The sequence below is a fragment of the Pseudochaenichthys georgianus genome, chromosome 15 (assembly GCF_902827115.2).
Source record: "Pseudochaenichthys georgianus chromosome 15, fPseGeo1.2, whole genome shotgun sequence".
NCBI classification, from domain to species: domain Eukaryota; kingdom Metazoa; phylum Chordata; class Actinopteri; order Perciformes; family Channichthyidae; genus Pseudochaenichthys; species Pseudochaenichthys georgianus.
In genome coordinates this window covers 27,480,945-27,503,395 of record NC_047517.1, presented here as the reverse complement: position 1 = coordinate 27,503,395, position 22,451 = coordinate 27,480,945, and the positions used below count along the sequence as shown (strand labels likewise).

Here is a 22,451-nt window from a genome sequence, read left to right as displayed (position 1 = left end):
CTTCTTGATATTTTCTATTCTATATTTATATCATTGACCTTCTACTTTCCCACTATTTTGTATGTACTCTTAATATTTAAATGTTTTCATAAAATATAACACATTCAAAAGTGCTTTACAAAAATGAAAGATATTAAGAAAAAGGCATTTTAAACAGTCGTTAAAAAGCAACACAATCTTCCTGCATTGCAATTACTCTAAACGTGCAATAACGTGCTTTAACCAGTAGGTGGTGCGGGTTAAAAAGCTGTCAAGTTTACAGTGTTAACAAAATAAAATATACTGCTGTTTCTGGTTTAGTTTACGACGAATATTATTTTGTTATTGTTTTGATATTTGTAACACAAAAGCGATGGAAAAACCCCACAGCAACACAGAAAAGATGGTCTTAACATGACCCAGTGTTCTAGTAGTTAATAAAAAACAATAATATCAAAACAAAATATGACTACTAACTTTATTGTGAAACTAAAACAGAACGGTAAAAGAATAGTTTCCGGTCTATTCTGAGCCCGATCTCTGTAGATAAATAAAGAACTACGACAGATGTGTAATATTTAATGCAGCCAAACCATTTATTACAATGCATTCATGTGATGACTTTCAAAGAGTAAAGCAAGCACTGCTGAATAAAGTATGATTTTCTCTTTTACGAAACCTTTTTTTTTATATATATGGAATGCAGTTGGAGGTCAACCAATCAAAGAGCTTGAGGACTGATCACGGGGTTTGTCAAGCTAAGCACATGGTGTAGGCCCAAACGATAGCTGAGGATTCTGGGTAGTGGAGTGTCTTCTGCCATCAAAAAACTCCGAAAAAATCTTTGTTTCTCCGAATTGAAGGGGGAAAATACAAAAGCATTGTACACAATTCAAACCAATCAATGTTGTGTAATTAACAAGGATAATCTGGTGTTTTTTAGTCGATGAGTAGTGCAGATATCACTGTAAAATCAATCGACAGTAAGGAGAATACTTACTTCCGGGTGTACAATTCTCCGTTATCCAATGGGAATGGACGCTCGTAATACAATACAGGGGACATGATCATTATCTTTTAAATAACGTTAACTAAAGGGAACAATCTAGTTGACACAGCTGAAGCTCTGGCCTACATTCTGACGAAAAATTAAAATTATTATGAATACAAATAAAATAAAAGAAGCCTCCCGTGAGTTACTACAAGCTATACAGTAGATTTAAAAAAAACGTTTTATAGAATAAAAGCTCACTGCGGGACGTTGAAGAAATGCGTGTGTGCACCACGACAAAGGAGCCTCATTCACTTTACATTGGGGTTGTGTGCGTGGTGCCGACACGTAAATGTAACAAAGTTCGTGACTCCACCACGCATTGTGGTGTTAAGAAGTCGTGGTGGAGTCACGCATTCTGGTGAGATCAGGTTGGTTGCCACAGGTACAAGTGATAAGATGAACAAACTAGCCAACCGAGAAGGTTTAGAAGATATCAACACTGCACAGCATTTTTCACTGATTTGTGGTTGTGTTTCACAAATCCGAAAAAGTGATCACAGCACCTTAAGTTTTGTTAGCTTATGTCCAGTTTCTACAGTAGGACTTGTTATTTAAACAGTTTAATTTACAGGCTGCCTCCAAGATGTTAGCCTGCCAGCAACATGGCCTCATTTCAGTCCATCAATTGTGTCCAGACTCAAATAACCTAACAATGAATTCCCCTAACATTTGGCACAGACATTCATGGTTCTAAGATAATGTGTCCTAAGGACTTGAGTGATCCCCTGGCTTTGGAATTATTGGATTGATAGCCATGAAATCTGTTGCAACAATTCATGTAACCCCTCAATTCACTTCGCATTCACTTTGGAGAACCTGTAACTTTTCATCTGGCACAACATCTTTTACATTTTTCAAAAACTTTGGGTGTTACTATACACCTAAAATGACATTGCCCATCAGACTCATCTGTACTTTGTGTTTTGAGCTAATGAGCAACAATAGACACACTTAAGATGATGAACATAGTAAATATTTTATCTTTTAAACATCAGACTAGACATATTGTCATTTTAAGCATGCTTATCCTAACTTTTGTTTCAGTTTAACAGAGATGATAATATGACTCTAGAGCAGGGGCAGCCAACACGGTGCCCGCGGGCACTTAGTCGCCCGCAGGGGCAACGTGAGTCGCCCGCGGGGCATGTTCTAAAAATAGCTCGCCAAGCAAATCCAAAATGTATAAAATACACAAAACAAAAAAGGAAATGTAATTAAAAGAATCTACCCTATGCATAAAGGAAACCTAAATCATAGCGAACTCTATCTACATACTACAACTCTATATCATAGACTGTATATATGCTCTATATCTATCTAACACCCCTCCTCCCCCCACCCAATGAATATCGACCAATCACGTTCTTGCTTGATTTGCGGGACCAGCGTTGCAGTCGGGAAGAAAAGCAATGTGGCCTCTCCGCTGATTTTCCTTCTGGCAGAATCTACACAACCAGTGGCGTTTCTATATGTACAAAAGTGGTGGGGCACAAAAAACTCAGATGTCTATATAGCTTCTGCAGAGAGGTTCATGGCTGGTGAGGCACTGGCACTGACTCTTCAGGTTTACAAATATATTAAATCAAAATATAATATTATTTTCAAAAGCTTTTTTTGTCTGATGCTTCAATTACTTTTAAACAGACAGTTCAACAGAAGGATACCCACAAAAATGTAATTTTATCATTTAAATATTGAATTGTTCTCTCTTAGTAAGATCCCATTTTCAATAAAATTGCAGTCTTACCTTGACTTGAAGATGAAGTCAATTTTCCTATCCCTCTGGACAAAAATCTCTATTACTTTTTTGTAAAAGTCCTCCTTATCTTCTTGTAGTTTCAAAAGTCTATCATAAATCTAATCTAATCAATAGATTTTTGATTCGAAAATGATAAAAGTAGGGTAGACATGTGGATATTATCCGGCTGAACAAAACGTACATTTATCTAACAGCTACGTTTCCCACAGATCTTATTTTGAGCTATTTTCTCAAATCCTATGGAGAAATCTCGTTGCTTTTTTGTGGAGGGAAGCCATGCGCGGCTTACTTCCTGGTTTTAGGACGCCTCACTACAGCTCTCTCGTCTCCTCTTCACACACCACACTTTTCGCGGCACACGTATTTACAGCCAATCAGCTCTGAATTATGTGAGATGACGTATGGTGGGGATGGCAGCACTTTATTTTTTGCCACACACATTAAATAGGAAAATACTCTGAGCATGCGCAGTGTAGTTTTTGCAGTCACCGTTCACTTAGACCAGGGGTGGGGAACCTTTTTCCTCTCAAGGGCCATTTCAATGTTTACAATATCCTCAGAGGGCCGTACAAGTTATTGACCTCTGCTTAAAAAAACTAAAATCACAGCCCATTCATTTCATTCTGTGCAAAGAAAAAGCAACCTCTTAATCCAGATATCTCACCATGACTCGCGTATGCATGCACGTGCAGCGTGTGGCGTGCTCCCCTGGGGAGATTTTTTTTTAAATGTTGAAGTTAAAAGCATCAATCTGGTGCACTTTGAGAGCAACATTAGGAGATCTATGGACACATCTCTCAACACCCAAACACAACTGTAAGCAGATTTTCTTTTAATTTATAGATATTTGACAAATCACTCCCCTTTCAAACTGTATTCTTCTTTATTAATAACTGTCATATAGTATTTTATAGCTGTTTACTTTATTCTCTTATTTTTTTTATAACTATAATGATCATATAAAGATGTGCCTTTACCTCACTGGTTGTAGAAAAAGCTTCTTATATTCGTTAGCATAGCTAGCTAACCAGATGCTAATGATAACAACACAGTTATTGACTGTATGACAGATGAGCAGATCGCCACTGGGCTTTCAACTAAAGACACAGACACGCAGAAACTGCGGCATGTGTATGGATTTATCAGTACTGCAATTTCTGAAGTGCTGGAGTGGCTTTCTGGTGCTCTCCGTCAGAACTGCACCCCTGTCAGTCGAGACATATACCACGTGATGACACCTAAGGCTGGTGTTGTGTTCAAGGACCCTGACCTTGGCCAGGAAAAACAGGAACTCGCTTGTTTAATTTTTTTGCGGTCTAGATTTCTTTCATTTTTTGCGTGTGTTTATAAATTACCTCGAGGTCCGTACCAAATTGTCTCGCGGACCGTATACGGCCTGGAGGCCCGAGGTTCCCCACCCCTGCCGGCTTCGTCCATACTAATTCATTCATTCATGCAATGCTCGCCGGTTCCGCGGTTCCACATTGTTTGTTGTGAGGAGTCTGATATATTTAGTATATTTATATTTTAGTGCGACAGCCAGGGGTGACAGGCGCGTACGCGTCACAGGCAGCTTGCTGTTGCCAGATTGGGTGGTTTTCCGCATTATTTTGAAGCCTGTGTGTTTTAACTGGGTTTTCGGCTGAAAGGCATACGAAATCTGGCACACTTTTGAACGCCGTTATAATACAGTGCTGAGAATGAACGCACTTTTGAACGCCGTTCTGAGAATGAACGCGTTCTCAATTACGTTCATCTAGCGGAAATACAGTACGTTCAGTTCACGTTCGCCCAAAATAGGAACGCGTTCATGAACGATCGTTCATTGAACGCGTTCAGGTACATCACTGCTGGTATAACACATTCATAGGTTCTTAAATATTAAGATCCCCTGAGACACAGTGTCGTGAATTTTTTTTTAAAAAAGTACCTGCCGGCGGGGACCCTGGGGCTTAACAGGTTTTAAGTATTTGCATTTTAATGTTGAGCACACTGGTCCTGCAACAAAAATTATTTCCCAATTTGGGATTAATAAAGTACCTACCTAACTATCTATCTATCTATCGACTGTAGAGGTGAGTTTGAAGGTAAGTTCAAAACAATGTATGATTAAAAATTCTGTTTTTGTTGTTGTTCAGAACTCGATGCAGGTGTGCACCATTGAAGATAGTACTTGTGTATTTTTAAGTAGTAATTTTTTTAATTTCCCATAATATGTGAATTTTTTCGTGGACTGTGACGTGTTTTTCGAGCAAGGCAAGTTTATTTATATAGCACCTTTCAACACAAGGCAATTCAAAGTGCTCTCCAAAAACATTAACGAGCTAATATAGAATAACACAGATATAAAATACATGAATAAAAGTTACAGTGCAGTGTAAGAGATAAATAGTTCAATTATAAGCAGCGGCAAAAAGAAAAGTCTTCAGGCTGGATTTAAAAGTAGTCAGAGTTGCAGCGGACCTGCAGGTCTCTGGGAGTTTGTTCCAGATATTTGGAGCATAATAACTGAACTCCTCCATGTTTAGTTCTGACTCTGGGGACAGAATAGTGCACCGTACCGTTTATGGAAATCAGAAATAGTCCTAATTGTCTATGATAAACTGTGTAGCCGTAATGTAGAAACTCAGAGATTAAACCCACAATCTCACAGCCGTTACGCCATACAATAATGTATTGTATTATAAACACTTTTTAATCTAGAGCCTTGGCTATCAATTATAATATCATGTCCCAGTGTTCCCTAAGTGATATACTTAAGTATAAAAGAAAAGAAAAATGTCCATGCATCTTTATACTTTTCAAAATCCCTTAATCTCACAGGAAAATATTTTACTTTTTACTCAGTTACATTTTCTGACAGCTTTAGTGACTTCTTTTTAGATATGCTGTACAATTTGTACTAACCCTAACCTTAACCCCTATCCATACCATAATTAGGTGATTTTAAATGGGAGTTGATTAACTTGTGTCCATAAATGGGTTGAGAAATGTTCCAACAATTTTTTTTGCAGGATTTTACCAAAGTTTTGCAGATAATAATTACTTTTAATTTTTCTTAAGTGAGGTTTTAAATGTTTGTGTTGTTGAATTAAAATCACATCACATAAGGCATATATACATTTTTTGTTTTTATTTTAAAAGTGACACCATGTTTCAGTCAATACAATTACATTTTCGGCTTCACCTCAAAATATGTAGTATTAAAGTCCCAGAATATTTCACCAGCTTGTATGAACACAGTTAAAAAATATATGGAATTGAATGTCTACAGTGAGACAAATATAAAAACACAATTTTATATTTCATACCATAGGTTGTTTTATTTATGAAAGTGTTGATTAAACATACAATGAATAAGTAGAAGTGCTTTAGTAACCAAAATGTGATACAGTAAATAATGTAGGCTATACTGTATTTACACAGTGAGGCACACGCGTAAAAAGATAGATTTGAATTTGTATTTTATTTTGAAATCAGATCTTTCTAATCCTAATTGTATTAGGAACATTTGTTGCGGGCGAACCTGAGCTCCAGGAGAAAACCCAAAAGTGGAAGGGGGGAGCGTTATGGATGATGGAGTTTGGGGTGGAGTGAGGGTACGGTGGCCCTGAAGTGCAAGTCAAAACAACATTTCACAAAACACTACAACATTTCATATAACACAACGACATTTAAAAAAACACTACAGCATTTCACAAAACGCCGCTAAAGCATTTCACAAAACACTTCAACATTTCACATTTTACGGAAAGGGTATTCCTTTAGGCAGAACACTTCTTGTTTGTGATTGGACAGAGCCAGCCAGAGAAGCACTGCTGTGATTGGTTGTTGTTGCTGCCAGTCAAGAAAGGACGCTTCATGAGTGGTTAGCACCCGACCAACAGCACCACGTATTTCCTGTTTGGTACTGTTCAGCTGTTTCTTCACACATTTCAAACTGAGTTGGAAAGAATGGAAGAAGAGATGGAAATCTTAAGGGAATATTTTAACGAAGGATATACATACGATGTTATCCTCGACATGCTGTCAACCCATCACGACATCAACATGTCCCTTAGAACCAGGGGTGTAGTGCAGCTGTGACTACCCGATTTGCATCTCTGCCCGATTTGCATTGTGCACGCGCGAGATGGTCCGCCATATTGGACAGCTACATACGGTAACTCAAATAGGACACTTGTTTCGCAAAGCAGAAAAAAAATCCGACAACATTAATCTGAACGAGAGAGATGAGTTATTGTTATTACAACGTGACTTCACTATTATTTAACAAATCCTTTTATTGGGTTAAGTACATTCTCAGAATAAATGAGAAATAGATGTTACTTCTGTTAGACAGCTGTCATACTGAAGAAATATTTACTGTGAATTAGGGCTGTGCAATTAATCGTATTTTAATCTCGATTACGATTTTGGCTTGCAACAATTATGAAAAGAATTTATTCGAAAAAAAAAGATTATTTTGCTGCATTCCCTTTCGCAATGATGCTCTCAATTTGTCTTGCGTTATACATCCTGCCCGCGCGTGCGCTGCCGCCCCCCTCCCTAAAAGCCCTCTCGACCAGGTTGTGTTGTGACTTGCAGTTGCAGTCTGTTTAATAAATCCATATAAACACGTTACAAGGGAAGCTTTAGTTGCCGTGTCTTTATTCTCCAGTCTCTAGCGTACAGTCAACCTTTACTAACTCGTCAAGCCGGACTGCGTGTAGCAGTATAATTAAACATTACAGGTTGTGAGTGACATTAGTTATCATATTTATATATGTTTAGTAGGTTGTGGAAGTGCGCTACAACATATTTGTTTATCTTCTTTATTGGTATTTATTATTTTGATATTATTTATTCAAATGTAGATATAAATGTATGATTTTATTTTGTATTGGTTTTTCAGTTGAATTAAACTTAAAGTTCAGGGTATTCAATTGTTAAAAACATACTGTTCAAATTATTATTTTACAACATTTTAAAGTTCAATAAATGGATGTTTTCAAAGTCAATGAATAATCGTATTTAATAATCGTGATATCAATATTGACCAAAAATAATCGTGATTATGATTTTTGCCATAATCGAGCAGCCCTACTATGAATGTATGCAAAAGTGTATGGCATTAATAATTCATATATAATTACATTAACTGTTAATGTCTTTCATTTTATTTCAAATTAAATACAATTACATAAAAGATCTTTGTATAGATATTTGAGACGTTTATGACTCGCGCACACGCAATACAAAACGGGCAGCCGTCTAGACGTCAAGTGTCCTATTTGGGTTGCCGTATGTAGCTGTCCAATACGGCAGTCCATTTCGCGCTTGCGCAATGCAAATCGGGCAGAGATGCAAATCGGGTAGTCACAGCTGCACTACACCCCTGGTTCTAAGGGACATGTTGATGTCGTGATGGGTTGACAGCATGTCGAGGATAACATCGTATGTATACCCTTCGTTCAAATATTCCCTTAAGATTTACATCTCTTCTTCCATTCTTTCCAACTCAGTTTAAAATGTGTGAAGAAACAGCTGAACAGTACCAAACAGGAAATACGTGGTGCTGTCGGCCGGGTGCGGACCAATCACGAAGCGTAATTTCTCGACTGGCAGCAAAAACAACCAATCACAGCAGTGCTTCTCTGGCTGGCTCTGTCCAATCACAAACAAGAAGTGTTCTCCCTAAAAGAATACCCTTTCCGTAAAATGTGAAATGCTGTGGCGTTTTCTGAAATGCTGTTTTGTGAAATGCTGTAGTATTTTGTGAAATGTCGTTTTGACTTGCACTTAATGGAGGAGGGACTTAGTGTTGGTGTTTTTTTGATTCCTTATTAATATGGATTTCGGGAAAACCTGAGCTCCAGGAGAAAACCCTATCTGAGCAAAAAGTGAAGGAGGGAGGGGGTGAGGTAGGAGGAAGGAGGTGAGGGAAATGGAGGGAGGGAGTTACTGTTGTCCAGCTGGAGCTGAATCACCAGAAGCTTCCTCCATCTCCTCCATCTTCTCTGAGGAGGTGTTTCTCGCGTCTTTGGCTTTCTTCCTCATCTCCTTCTCTTGCATCTTGCTTATCATTTTCTGCAAGGCAACGTCTCTATCCTCAGTCTCCCCCCTCCTGCGAGAGAAGAAACCTCTGCTCTTATTCTTCATGTGAAGACAGAGGTCTTCCAGAAGTTTATTTTCCTCCTCCATCTTTTTCTCAGTCGTTGCCCAGCTCAGTCTTCTCTGAGCCAGGTCGTCCCTCTGCTCCTCCACCTGTTCCAGTTGTGTCTCCGTCAGGTGAAGCTTGGTCTCCATGCTCTGGTGTTTCTTGACCAGGTCGTCCTTCTTCTGAGTTACCTCGTTTAATTTGGTCTCCACCAAATTAACCTTGGACTCCCAGCTCTCCTGGTTCAGGGCCAGGTCTTTGGAGAACTTCTTCTTCTGATCTTCCAATTGGTTTTCCAACTGCTTGAAATCCGTCTCCTTGCCTTGGACAAACTGCTCCCAGTTCAGCTGTTTTTCAGCCAGGTCTTTGGAGAACTTCTCCTCCTGCTCTCTCAGCTGTTCTTTCAGCTGTTTGACGTCCGTCTCCCAGCTCAGGTTATTCTCGGCCAGGCGATCTTTCTCCTTTTCCACCTGCTTTAATTTAGCCTCCACCTGTTTGAACTCAGACTCCAAGGTCAGGGTTTCCTTGGTCATGTTGTTCTTTTCCTGAGTCACCTCATCTAGTGTTGTCACCATCTGTTGCTTCTCAGTCTCCCAGGTGTGACTCTTATCGGCCAGGTCTTTGGAGAACTTCTCCTCCTGCTCTCTCACCTGTTCTTTCAGCTGTTTGATGTCTGTCTCACAGCTCAGGTTATTCTCGGCCAGGCGATCTTTCTCCTTTTCCACCTGCTTTAATTTAGCCTCCACCTGTTTGAACTCAGACTCCAAGGTCAGGGTTTCCTTGGTCATGTTGTTCTTTTCCTGAGTCAACTCATTTAGTGTTGTCACCATCTGTTGCTTCTCAGTCTCCCAGGTGTGACTCTTATCGGCCAGGTCTTTGGAGAACTTCTCCTCCTGCTCTCTCATCTGTTCCTCCAGATCGCTGTTTCTATCCTCCAAGATGGTCACACACTCAAGGAGTTCTTCCCCTTTTCTCATCAGCTCTTTCATGGTCTCCCCTTTCCTCATCCTCAGTTTGATGATCTCTGGGTCACACTGCAGGGGAACATCATTGTTCACGCTGTCAGATGTCGCCTGGGCCTTCTCGTCTGAGACATTTCCTTTCTCTGCCTCATGCCTTGCCACAATTTGGTCCATCTGCCTCTTGTGTTGGCATTCTGCATTTTCAATATTGCCATTCAGACGGGAGATTTCTGCCTCATGCTCCATGATGGTGTCAACCAGCTTTGTGTTCTCTTTGTGGAGCCCTGAGTCCCTGTACTTCAGGAGCTCCTCAAGACGTTTGATCTTGTCTTTTTGTTTGCGCATACTGTGGCAAAATGTCGTCCTCTCCTCCTGAAATGCCCCATGATACTCCTCCAGGCCGTTTATCTGGCCATTTCTGCAGTGGATCTGCTTGTAAGCTCGATCGGCTTCTGCTCCATGGTCGAATGGCCTCGGGTTTCCCCTCGGGTAGTTCTGGTGGCTTCTTCTATCCATGGCACCGTCTGTAGACGTGTGTTGTGCGAAGGTAGAATAATCTATTTCTCTTTGGAAGAAGTGTTCTGTCTGAAGACTTTGAAGGTTGTGAAGGTCGTCTGAATGCGTCTCACCACTTACAGCTCTGGAGTGAAGAGTGACGAGTGAATGCACTTGAATGCCCTTGCAATCTTCCTTCAGACTCCTGTGACATCATCGTGACATCACAGATGTCTCTGATGTTCTATGACGGAACACTCATCAAAGCCAATGATCTCATCGCTTCAGTGTGTGAGGATGTCATAAGTGATGTCACTGAAATAGTTTGGTTTAGACTTCTGCTGTTGCCATGGAAACACAAACTTGCAATAATAATTAAAAAAAAAATAATACATTTAATTTGTATGGCGCTTTTCCTAGTGCTGTTCCTATGGAAACACAAACTCGCCATAATAATAATAATAATAATAATAATAATAATAATAATAATAATACATGCGATTTGTATAGCGCTTTTCAGGAAACTCAAAGACGGTTTGACCGAGAATGAAAAAAACAACAAAAAAAACAAAACAAAACAAAGAAAAATACAAAAAGAGATCAACAAAACAGAACATGGGGGGGGGGGGTCAGTGGTTGAATGCAGTGTTGAACAGGTGGGTTTTGAGTGATGTTTTGAATGCGGTGAGGGAAGAAGAATCTCTGATGGATTGGGGTAGTGAGTTCAAGAGGGTGGGTGCAGCAACGGAGAAGGCTCTGCCGCCCCAGGACTTGAGGTTGGTCTGGGTGGGGAGGGACAGGAGGTTGGCAGTAGCAGAGCGGAGGGAGCGAGTGGGAGTGTGTCTGGAGGAGGTCAGTTAGGTAGGATGGGTATTAATTAGGTATTAATTATATGTTTTAAATTTGAGTGTTTCCTATCCCCTAAACCTCCAGGGATGTACACAGTTTAATACTGGCAACTTCTTATTATGGGAAATATGAAAACGTCTTTTAAAACTACAACTCCCAGTACAGACGTGCCATAGATAGAGAACATGTTGTGAAACACACAATAGCCAGCATGTGTAGTTCTGGGGACGGGGTGGGGAGGGGGGGACGCGGTGGACCTGTTCAAATCCAGTTTTGGACAGTCTGCCGTGGTTCCATCCCATTTCAAGTGCTGTTCGACGCTCTGCACACTCTCCAATCACAGAGCTTGAGGACTATCACGGGGTTTGTCAAGCGGGTGTAATATTCTGTAAAGCAAATGAGCTGCTCCGACCCTCGGTCCTGACGGACTCCAACTTGTGTTTATTAATCAAACAGATAAATAAACACAAGGATAATTATGTGTTATTGTTGAGTAAATGGAGAATTGCACAGGGGAAAATAACGTATCTATTGTGGTGATTGACATTATTCACCCACGGATCTATGGGTTAGGGCAGGGGTCTGCAACCTTTTTGACCAAAAGAGCCATTTCGCTTCTTTTTCCAAAACATTTTTTTGTCTGGAGCCGCAACACATATTTCATAGTTTTTTATTGTTATATCAGACAAAAACTACAGTTTTTTGCATTTATTATGCTATTTATTACATGATATAAAACTGTTAACCTCTAATAAGAAACAAAGAAGTCTTATAAGGAGAATTAAAAATAATACACAGGCCTACTTTAAAATAAATTAAACACAGCACTTGGGGAGTCCTCTGCACATTTGAAGGGAAAACAAATATTATTAAAATGGGCCCACTTTGAAATAAATAAAACATATAGCTGCACCCTAAAAAGAGTTAAAGGTAGGGTAGGTAAGAATGGAGAAACCAGCTCGAGTGCGCTAGAATTAGAAAATACACAACCGGAAAATACACAACCTCTTCCTTCAGACTTTCTCACAGAGCCCCTCCTCCAACACACACGAACGCGCACATGACCAATGAGGGCACGAGATAAGTTTGTGCACAGATGGAAGGCTGACAGGCAGGTAGGCCATCCAGTTACTTTAGCCGGGCCGGCTCAGATGATTGGTCGTGCTTTTTACAGCGCTACGGCTTCCACAGATTAATTTTTGTATGTATTTATTGTCAAAGCATTTCATATATTCATTGCTATCGGGACGTTAAGAGCATTCCATGGAATATAACAAAAAGTGTTTTCTGAAATAAATTACATACCCCATTGAATTATGACTGACGATGTCAGCTGTCTTCCTCTCCCTCGTAAAGGCTGCACCACCGTTGACAACTTCTCTCTACATATCAGATATACCGGTAAACCAGCATCGTTTGCTGTGAAAGCAGATAACTCTGTCCACGCAGAATTAAATCCTGTGTTCCTCCGGTACTTTTCTTTGATTTATCCATAGTTCGCTCATCGAGCCGGGGGTTATTCGCCTCCAAGAAAAGGCGCTCGCGCGGGACCGGAGCAGGATGTGACGCATATTTTAGTTGACCTAATTAAAACCGTTTTGTTTTTTATTTATGTGTCACAGTATCACCTCAAAATACAAGATACGAAACATTTTCAACCATGCAACAAAATATAAATAGTCCTACAAATACTTTTATTTTATTTCCTTCTTATTTTTGTCTAAACTCAAGGGAGCCAGAGCAGAGGGCTTAAAGGGCCGCATGCGGCCCGTGGGCCGCGGGTTGCCAACCCCTGACTTAGACAGAGGGAGGGGCAGGATCAGGTTTTGTCCCACATGGCTCTAAACAGCTCAATAGGCACACACTGTAGACCAGAGGTCTTCAACTAAAATTCAACGAGGTCCAGTTAGAGAAAATCTCCCCATGCAAAGGTCCGGAACATCAAAATGTCTAAGTTGCTTCATGAATTAGTGTGATATATATTGAAGTGACCTGTAGCTTTATCAACGTCTGTATGTAATCAACAACTGACTGCCAATCAAATAAAGAAAGTACAATTAAAAAACAACAATATTTATTGTCAAGTAACATTACTTAAATACTGTGGATATGTGTAATGTTTAAATATTGAAGTTAAAAGCATCAATCTGGTACACTTTGAGAGCAACACTGAGAGATCTATGGAGACATCTCTCAACACCCATATGAAACAGAACTGTAGCATATTTTCCTTTTTGGATATTTTACAAATCACTCCCCTTTTAAACTCTATTCTTGTTATTTTTAACAGCTTTTTTGTTGCTGTCATATAGTATTTTATACCTGTTTTTCATTTAGTCTCATTAATAACTATATTGATCATATCAAGGTGTGCCTTAACCTCACTGAGCTGAGGTTATTTGAGGCTCTCAGGAGAGAGCTCTCTTCCACCTGGTTGTAGAAAAGCTCTTTAAATTCGTTAGCATAGCTAGCTAACCAGATGCTAATAACAACAGATCGCCACTGTGCTTACAACTAAAGACACAGCCACGCAAACACTGCTGTATGTGTACGGCTCCTTATGGGAGCTCTGCTTATGGGTATTGCAATATTTTAAGGGCTGGAGCGGCGTTCCGGTGCTCAGCACTCCTTTCAGACGAGACATATACCACGTGAAGACACGTTACGCTCGTGTTGTGTTCATGAACCTGTCCGTGGCCAGGAAAAACAGGTACTCGCTTGTTTAATTATTTTTGCGGTCTAGATTTCTTCTTCTTTTTTGAAGTGAGAAGTTGTCCGTCTGTCGGACTGACTCCCTCCCCCCCACCCCCAAAACGAAAACTCTTCGGTTCTCCACGAATTACACAAGTCACCCAAATCAGCGTTAAAAAAGCGGGAGGCGCCGAAAAATCCCCTATTAATGTATTGATTATAGCTCCGGGTCCGTATATGTCGGCGTCTGGGTCCGCATCCGGACCGCGGTCCGCCTGTTGCCGACCCCTGCTGTAGACACTAATTAGAAGAACACATACTAAAACAGCAATGTACAGACGAATCAGATGATTAAACATGATCTTAAAATATATTTTATATTTTTTTTAATTTATTTTTTGCATTTTGTTGTAATCATTATTGTAATACTTTCTGCTGACACTAGGTGGGGCTATCCCGTTTGTCCCCCCACTTTACAAATATGTTTATTATTATTTTTGAAAGCAGGCCGTCATCGCCACGGAGGAGCACACAGCCTCCGTGAGCGAGAGAGAGAGCTAGGGAGGGAGAGAGAGAGAGAGAGAGAGCGCGAGAGAGCACACCTTTATCTATTTAATATAAAGTAAGAAATCATTCCAATGTGTACTATAGTACAGTAAAAGGGGAGTGATTAGTAAAATATGCATAAATAAAAAGAAAGAATGCTAACTAGGTAACATAAGATAAGAATAAACAAGTTTAAATGATTTGTTATTGGTTGTGATCATATTTTAAAGATGTTTGGATTATTGAAAAGTATACAGCTCCCTTTCATCTGAGTGTTGAGAGCTGTATCCATAAATTCATGTTGTGCTCAAAGTGCACCAGATTGATGCATTTCACTTCAACATTTAAAAAAAAAAAAATCTTCCCGGGGGAGCATGCCCCCGGAACCCCCTAGAGGAGGAGAGGTCCGGACCCCCCTAGAGGAGGTGAGGCCCGTCCACCCCAAAATAAAGTAGGTTAAAATAATTAAATTGCATACATTTTCTTTTAGTAAACACTGACAACGGGTCCCACAGACCCAAACAGCACACACAGGTTAAAAGTCAGCATATAATAATGTTAAAATGTGCTAAATATATACACTGCAAAAAACAAAAAAAAGAGGAGTAAAAGTAGCGCACGACTAGTTTTATTTTTTGAAAGTAGCCCTCACCCTGAAAAAGGTTGGTGACCCCTGCTCTAGAGTCTTCTTACATGTAAGCTTGAACTAATTATTTTGGACAGTGCACCACAATCGTCTCAATGAAATGAATTATACCTTTTAGCAGTCTGAATGAGGCTTTGTAGAAACACATCTCTCCTCCTCAACAAGTAAAGTCCTAAACTTCTGCCATCTGAATCTGTATATTTTAGCTACATATCTATAGTACAGTTTGTTCCTGTCTGTATCCTCTGTATTTTTTACTTTACCTTTAAGCTTACAATACATTTTTAGACTAAATACATTTATTGTTTACAGCTATTGCTCTCTGTTCATACCATCAAAGCAAGAAAAACAACTAGCAGAGATGTGAAGCTTTTTTGAGACTGCTTGAGAAGTACTTAGTACAAAGTGAATCCCATGTTGCCCATTTTTAGTTTGGAAACATGCACGATTTTTGTTTTGTGGTGCAGTTATGAGACTTTCCCACAGGAGAAACAAATGTATTTTAGGTGTTCGAACCCAAGGGGGCATAGGGATGGGGAGAGCGGAAAACAGCACTAGGCAACCAGAGTCAGCAGCAGCTAAACCCCTGAATTTACAAAATAAGAAACAATTTCACAAATAGACTATGCATCATTAATGGGCTCATTTGTCAACTGCAGACTCAGAAATAATAGGAACACTGCCACAAAATGCCACTAAAATAGAATCAATATCAGAAACTCTTGTTCGAAGTGAGTGTTCTTGAGGCAAAGCTCAGACATCTGAGACTCGAGGGTAACCTTTCAGCATTATCTGTTTCACACTGTGTTTGGTTACTCTAACAGCTCAGCTAGGGACTGAGGTATGTTGAGCAGCTAATATGAGGATGTTGGAGCTTGGAAAAACAAAACACAAATGCCCCAATCAGGAAATGTTATTAAAGCAAGTGGCTGCCGGTAAGAGTAGGACAAATATATTCATACATGTCTGGTATGCTTTGGAAAGTAGTCAGTTATGTGTGAAATGCACAATGTTTTAGTTAATGGGAAAGAGCTGCAAAACACGGGCAGTCAAGCACTTAAGTGCTCTAATACCAACTTGTGACACAGCTACCCAGGCCTACCTGAATACCTCTCAGTTAAAGCTACAATCATTGGCTGTAAATGGACTGCATTTCTATATATGGTACATTTAATGCATTTATATACTGTAGCACTTTTCCAGTCTTTGCGAAACCCTCAAAGCGCTTTTACATATAAGTGTGAGAATTCACCCCATTCATACAGAGGCAGAGGCTGCCGACTGAAACACACTCAGACACCGTTGGCCATGCCATAGGGAGCAATTCGGGGCAAGGTACCCACTTCAATAGGTTGACTACAGGGGCTGGGGATCCAAACACAGACCTTCCAGTATGTGCATGACGTCTCCACCTCACTTACCTTATTTTACCCCATAGCTACTGTAGCACTCTCAGCCTCGAGACCTTATTTTCTTAACCCCCATGACGGGATACCAGATCACTGTCCAATTACAATGTTCATTTCAACTATCAACTGGAAATCAACACCCCAGGCTCCCTCCTGTGTAAGTCCAAAGGACGTTCCAGGAACAGCTTGCAGCTGCTTTTGCTGTGTCTTTGCTTGTCCATGTGTGTGTCTGTTTTCCAATGTGTTTCCTGTTGCGCTGCAATTAACAAGTGCAGAGTGGATAAGCAAGGCTGAGCAGTATGTAAATGAATGATTCTGACAGATATTGTCTAGCGATTGTGTTTCATGAACATCGCTAGTATCAACGCAGTGGCACACTAGGTTATTTTCCTCAGCCACAGAGGAGCAGCTGGCGACAGGTGTAACATGCTGCTCTCTAATATGAAACCCTTGAAGTCTCCGAAGGATAATTTATAATAACGTAACCACTATTCGAATATAGCTCGAGTGTTGTGTTGTCTTGTTGTGTTGTATCACCATGGTTAGCAAATGAAACAACCACTCTACTCTTCCTTTTATGAGACAAATTAACTCTCTAACAGATTGTAGGTGTCGCTGTATCACAGTTCAGAAAACTGATGGGTAATTTATAAATGTGATGAATAACCTTCATAAATGTAATAAGGTTAGAATAAAAGATGTTTGGAGATGCTAACATTGTTGGACCTTGAAGTATTGACTTGTGACTACTATGGTGGAGATCCTGAAATGCACTACTCAGCATTTGGATTGGACTGAGAACAAACATTTTTGTCTATGGATACATACAATAAATGACATATTTAAAAATAAAATGTTGAAGTTACTTGACTGGCAGGTACTACATTTGTAGAAAGTAGGACAGTAAGCTTTTGAGTGACTCTACAGCTGGCAGATTGTCACTGGCAAATTCACAGCTGGGACACTACAAGTGTGCGCCTCAACAGCCCTCTACAGAGCAAGTTGGCTCCCTATACAGCTTCTGAATATTTAAATAGTCCAAGAAATAAACCTATGTTATGAGGGTGTCTCATGCTTCCCTTTATAAACTACACATATCCAAAAGCTTATTTTCTCTTCCTACCTCATTCTCGTGCGATGTTAGCTGTTGACAACTCATTCCCACTGACTGTCACTCATCGTGACTCTTGTTCCCCAAAGGAATTATCACATAATCAATGGCAACAACCACAGTAGTCTGACTAATCGAGTGTAGACCGCGGGTTTAAGCCTGCCAATATTCGCCCATCTCAGTCGGCAATCTCCTCTGCATCAATTTAGCAAAGGCAGCGTTCTTGCCTAGTGCTCCCCAAGAGCATTGTGATGGGTTTAAAGAAAAGAAAAAAAAGCCAGAGCATTGTTCTTTTAACACTATACAAGGATGATATTATGTGGAGCCAGACCTTCTTCTCGTAAACACAGTGCTGTTGAGATAGTTCTGGCTTTTCAAGACTACAACCACGGTGTAACCCAGTGGCTATACATCAAAATAACATTGGTTGTTCTTCCCCCCCCATTAACCTGGATATAAATACTGATATAAATATAAAGTGTGCTTATAACATTTGTATTGAGTGTGCTGTTGTGGGTAAACAAAAGAACAGGTGGAGCAGGGTTTGCCAGAGTTAAGTTTTAAGAGCATGGAAGCAGCCCACAGGAGATTATCAGAGGTGAATGAAATACTGTATGTGAGGGCCCGAATAGTAATCTGTTAAAGTATCCTTTGCCCCTGACAAGCCCTGCCTCTCCTCTTCTCTCCAATATAGTCCTCAACTTTGAAAATGTGTTGTTCCCCCACCAGCTGTGCCCTTTATTTAAAGGGGTCAGCAAAAATATACAGAGTGCATGTGTGTGAGTCTGTGCACGAGGAGGGGTCTGCCTGCTAGAGGGAAGGCAGAGGGAGTAGACATAGCATGAGGAGTTATAGTCATTGTGATAGAGTTGCTGTATGTCCGATCTGACACATTTAGAGTGTTGGTCAGCTAGTGTTAGCACTTAAATTAAATCGAATCAACTATAGGTATTTAGAGCAGGGTTCGTTTCAACCTTCTATTAACTCCCCACTGGAATACTAAATTAATCTGTCCTCCTATCCTATGAACTTTTTTTTTTTTCAATAAGATGAAGGAGCAAATCATCTGCCTATGGGACATTCCCTGAGGATTTACTGTCTTTTTTAAAATATTTTAGTCTACACTTGCTTTTGAGATTTATATATAACAACGAAAGACTTCCCTGCCCTGAGGGAGTGTGTGAAGGAAATCTGTACAGTAAAAGATGGATTCTTGGGATACAGACTCAGAGGACTCGTGTGGTTGGGGCGACTCCTCTGAAGAAGCGTCATCGGAGGAAGATGAACTTGATGTCAAACATAATAAAGAGTAGGCAGTGATGTGTGTTGCGTTTCCATAGTGATGTTTTCATTGTGTGCCTGAGCCATATATGAAGTGAATGGAGTTGAGAAAGACATAAACAAAGTTCGACTGTTTCCATCTTTACAGCGCTGATGAAGCTTTTAAAATTGTAATTATGTGATTCAATAACAGCAACACCGTGTGTAAATAGTGGAACAAATGTGTCAATGTTGGTATTGTGTCTGATTGTGTCTGACATCTTTGCTTTTCAATGCCATTTTCTTAATGTCTTTCATTTTTGTAAAGCACTTTGAATTGCCTTGTGTTGAAAGGTGCTATATAAATGACTTGCCTTGATTGTGTTTATTCTCTTTGTGTCCAGGGAGGATGTCAGGACGGCCAACGTCATCGCAGCAGAGGCAGTCACCTGTCTAGTCATCGATAGAGAGTGAGTATTCATAAAGTTATTAACCATAGAACACAATGTTCTACGTTGTAATTAGGGCCGGGACTTTAACGCGTTAATTAAGATTAATTAATTACACAAAAATTAACGCATTTTAATCGCACTTATTTTTGCACAGCGGAACGTTTCTCACTGGATGAGTTTCAGGCGTACCGATTATACTGGAGCACCAACTAACGTTCATGACTTCAGCATGGGACTTCAAACAACAACAAACCACGGTGAACAATAGTCAAACATGAACGAACAAGCTGATGAGAACGCTTTGGTCGGCCCCGTGGATGGGACATTTTGTTTTAAAAAACGGACGGATGGAAGCGTCGACAAGAGCACGGTTGTGTGCAAATTATGCAAAAAAGAATGTGCATATCACCGTAGCACATCAAGCCTAAAGTATCACCTAAATGCAAAGCATGTAGCAGCTAGCGTGGACGTTAGCCCGACTCCGAGTGCAAGGAACCACACCCTGACCCAACCCACACTCAACCAGATGACTGGTTTCAGGGCCAGGATAAGTAAGTCCACGTCTGAGAAAATAACCAACTCCCTGGCTAAGGGCTCGACATTAAGGACTGCCCGATGGCCCGGGGCCATCTAGCATTTAGCTCGGGCAATGAAGCCTCACCTGCTGGTTGCCCCGGGCAATCTATTATGCCAGTATCATGCAGCTCATCCAGTAATGAGTGACCCGACAGTAAAACTAAACATATCTATAACTAGTTTAGGTAGTTTGAGAGGTAATTAAAATAGCTACGTGTGATATTCTAACCTGAAGTGTGTGTTTTGTTCCGCTCACCGCTGCATGTGCTTATGCAGGGCTGCGTGTCGAGTCTCGACTCGTCAGCAGCAGCTGATCTCTCTCTCCCGTCAGATTAGACTTCACTCGCGTTTATGTCCATATCGATCAGATCCAGCTAGTTCTAGCTAATGATATGACTACCTGCTTATTAAAAGACAACTACACAATAAGTGTCGCTATGCAACTGGATGAGGCCACAAAGTATAGCGCAGCATTATGCATTTGTTTACATGCCCACCGGAACCCCGAGGCATTACCAACAGATCAACGCACAATCAACCCATACAGGACATCTCTTTCTCCACATTAAGTGTTAGACATTAGAGTTGACTATTCTTGTCTGTCACATACTCTTCTTGTCTGTCACATAAGTGGCACAACAACTGAAGCGGTATTGCTCTAAAGGGAAATTATTTTGACCGAAGATATTTAGATTTGCCGGCTAACGGGAACTCTGACGTGTGCTTCGCGGATGCGCTCGGCTCCTCTCGACTGCTGCTCGGGTCTGCTCGGTCAGCTTCCGGATGAGGAGGCATTCGTTCGACCAACTTACAGTAGTTAACATTACAAACATTTTTAACAGGGGCCATAATAGTGTAAATAATGTTTGTTTTGGCAGTTATAACTGAATGTAATGTTTTTTACTTTTTTCCATCTGGGAAGGCATTTGCCTTCATCAGATGGAAAGTGTTTTGACCAACAACTTAAGTATTTCTTAAGTTGCATGCAGGGCATGCAAGCGAGCAAACACAAACAAGAACAAACAAACAAGTGAAATGAAGAATACAATTTGAAATTGTACAATATAATATTGTGGTGGTTCATCTTATAATTCAGTCTAGAGAATGCACCAGACAGCATCTAAGACCTGCAAAAATCAAAAAATGTCTAGGGGGACGGAGGCCCCCCAAACCCTTCGTGCCATTTCGTCCGCGTGCATTTTTCAGGGCAATCTCTATTGGGCTCAGGGCCATCTGTAAATTAGCTTAGATGGCCCACAGGGCCATCTCCCAAAATCCTTAATGTCATGCACTTGGACTGTAGACCACTTGGAGTGAAATCCATGTGAAAATTGCTTCTCACTGTTCTCAGGTCAAATATGTATATTTGATTAAAAATGCGATTAATTTCGATTAATTAATTACAAAGCCTCTAATTAATTAGATTAATTTTTTTAATCGAGTCCCGGCTCTAGTTGTAATCCTATTGTTTCTTAAGCATTGGTTCACATGGCACACATTTAGTTAGATTACATTCATTTTCAAACAAAAAAACATCAAAGTCGTCATGAATATGTCAAATTTAAATTCTATTACATTTCCACACCAGTAATTAATGTTTGCTGAGCAATAGTTTGGACATGATGCATCTGCAGGATCAGGCTTCCCTCTCCTCTTCCATACAGTACATTGTTTGAATGTCTACTCACAAAGTTTGGGAGTGATAAAAGGCAATCACGTCACTACCTAAAGTCTGCTGATGGATTCAGCTTCTATGTTTAGGACTCACGTAATATTCATGAAAATGTTTGCCAGACACAGACTTCCAACACAAACAACAAACAACACCAAGATGGCATGTGTCTTAAGTCCCTCATCAACTTTAGTTAAGAATTTTTGATTTATGCCAGATTTGTGGCGGGATGACTAACAAGGTCTATTTTTTCCACTACCGCATTTTCAGCTTCACATTGCTGTGATGGTCTGACACTTTATTACCGTGTTCATCATGTTTTTTATGGTGCTTAAAAATGTGTATCCAAAGCAGTTTATATATATATATGTGTAAGGAAATAGTCTATGAGCATCTCTGTCTCAAGCATTTAGCCGTGTGGAGAGAGTGGAGAGACAGATGGATTGGGCATAGGGAGGAGATAGTATCAGCTTACCAAGGGCCTCCCTCAGCCTCAGGGAACACGGCAGGCATCCTCTCAACTAGCAGAGGGGATAGTGAGTGAGTCACCAAGCTCAGGTGATTATCACTGCCTTTCACTCTGCCTAGCATACAACAGCTAATGCTGTCACAGCCCACAAAACCTGCTCATTGTGTGTGTCCCAGCAAAGCCAGTATTTGTGCAGATTCCAGGTTGTTAGCATCCAAACCATCTGTGTGCATGTCAATGATTCTTTATATCTGCGCTTGTGCAATACACCAAACCTAAACAGAGCATCTAGGAGGTAAGATGAGGATAAATGCAAGACACTAAGAAGGAGATAGAAACAGTTGGAAAGAGATGGGGATAAAAACAATCGACAGGAAGTCGC

The 22,451-nt window shown here is 40.4% G+C and overlaps 2 protein-coding genes across 4 annotated transcripts in view; one reads left to right on the top strand and one right to left on the bottom strand.

Moving 5' to 3' along the window:
• Nucleotides 1–22,451, top strand: part of LOC117459643 (cGMP-dependent protein kinase 1) — a 130,394-nt gene that overhangs the window by 95,183 nt on the left and 12,760 nt on the right. For 2 of the 3 annotated variants that reach the window (XM_034100667.2, XM_034100665.2), the window contains exon 8: nt 19,305–19,370. In XM_034100667.2, coding sequence (XP_033956558.1) covers nt 19,305–19,370 — 66 coding nt within the window. Of the gene's footprint in view, nt 1–19,304; nt 19,371–19,833; nt 19,904–22,451 lie in introns of those variants that run through there. The other variant, XM_034100668.2, reaches the window with a different exon arrangement.
• On the bottom strand, nt 6,178–10,530 carry LOC117459644 (golgin subfamily A member 6-like protein 22). Its single transcript, XM_034100669.2, has one exon. It carries the CDS (start codon nt 10,407–10,409, stop codon nt 8,733–8,735), a length of 1,677 nt encoding a protein of 558 aa, XP_033956560.1. The 5' UTR covers nt 10,410–10,530; the 3' UTR covers nt 6,178–8,732.

What these genes read in the sequence shown, in the direction of transcription:
- LOC117459644 (XM_034100669.2), bottom strand. Translation starts at nt 10,409, where the DNA reads ATGGATAGAAGAAGCCACCAGAACTACCCGAGGGGAAACCCGAGGCCA.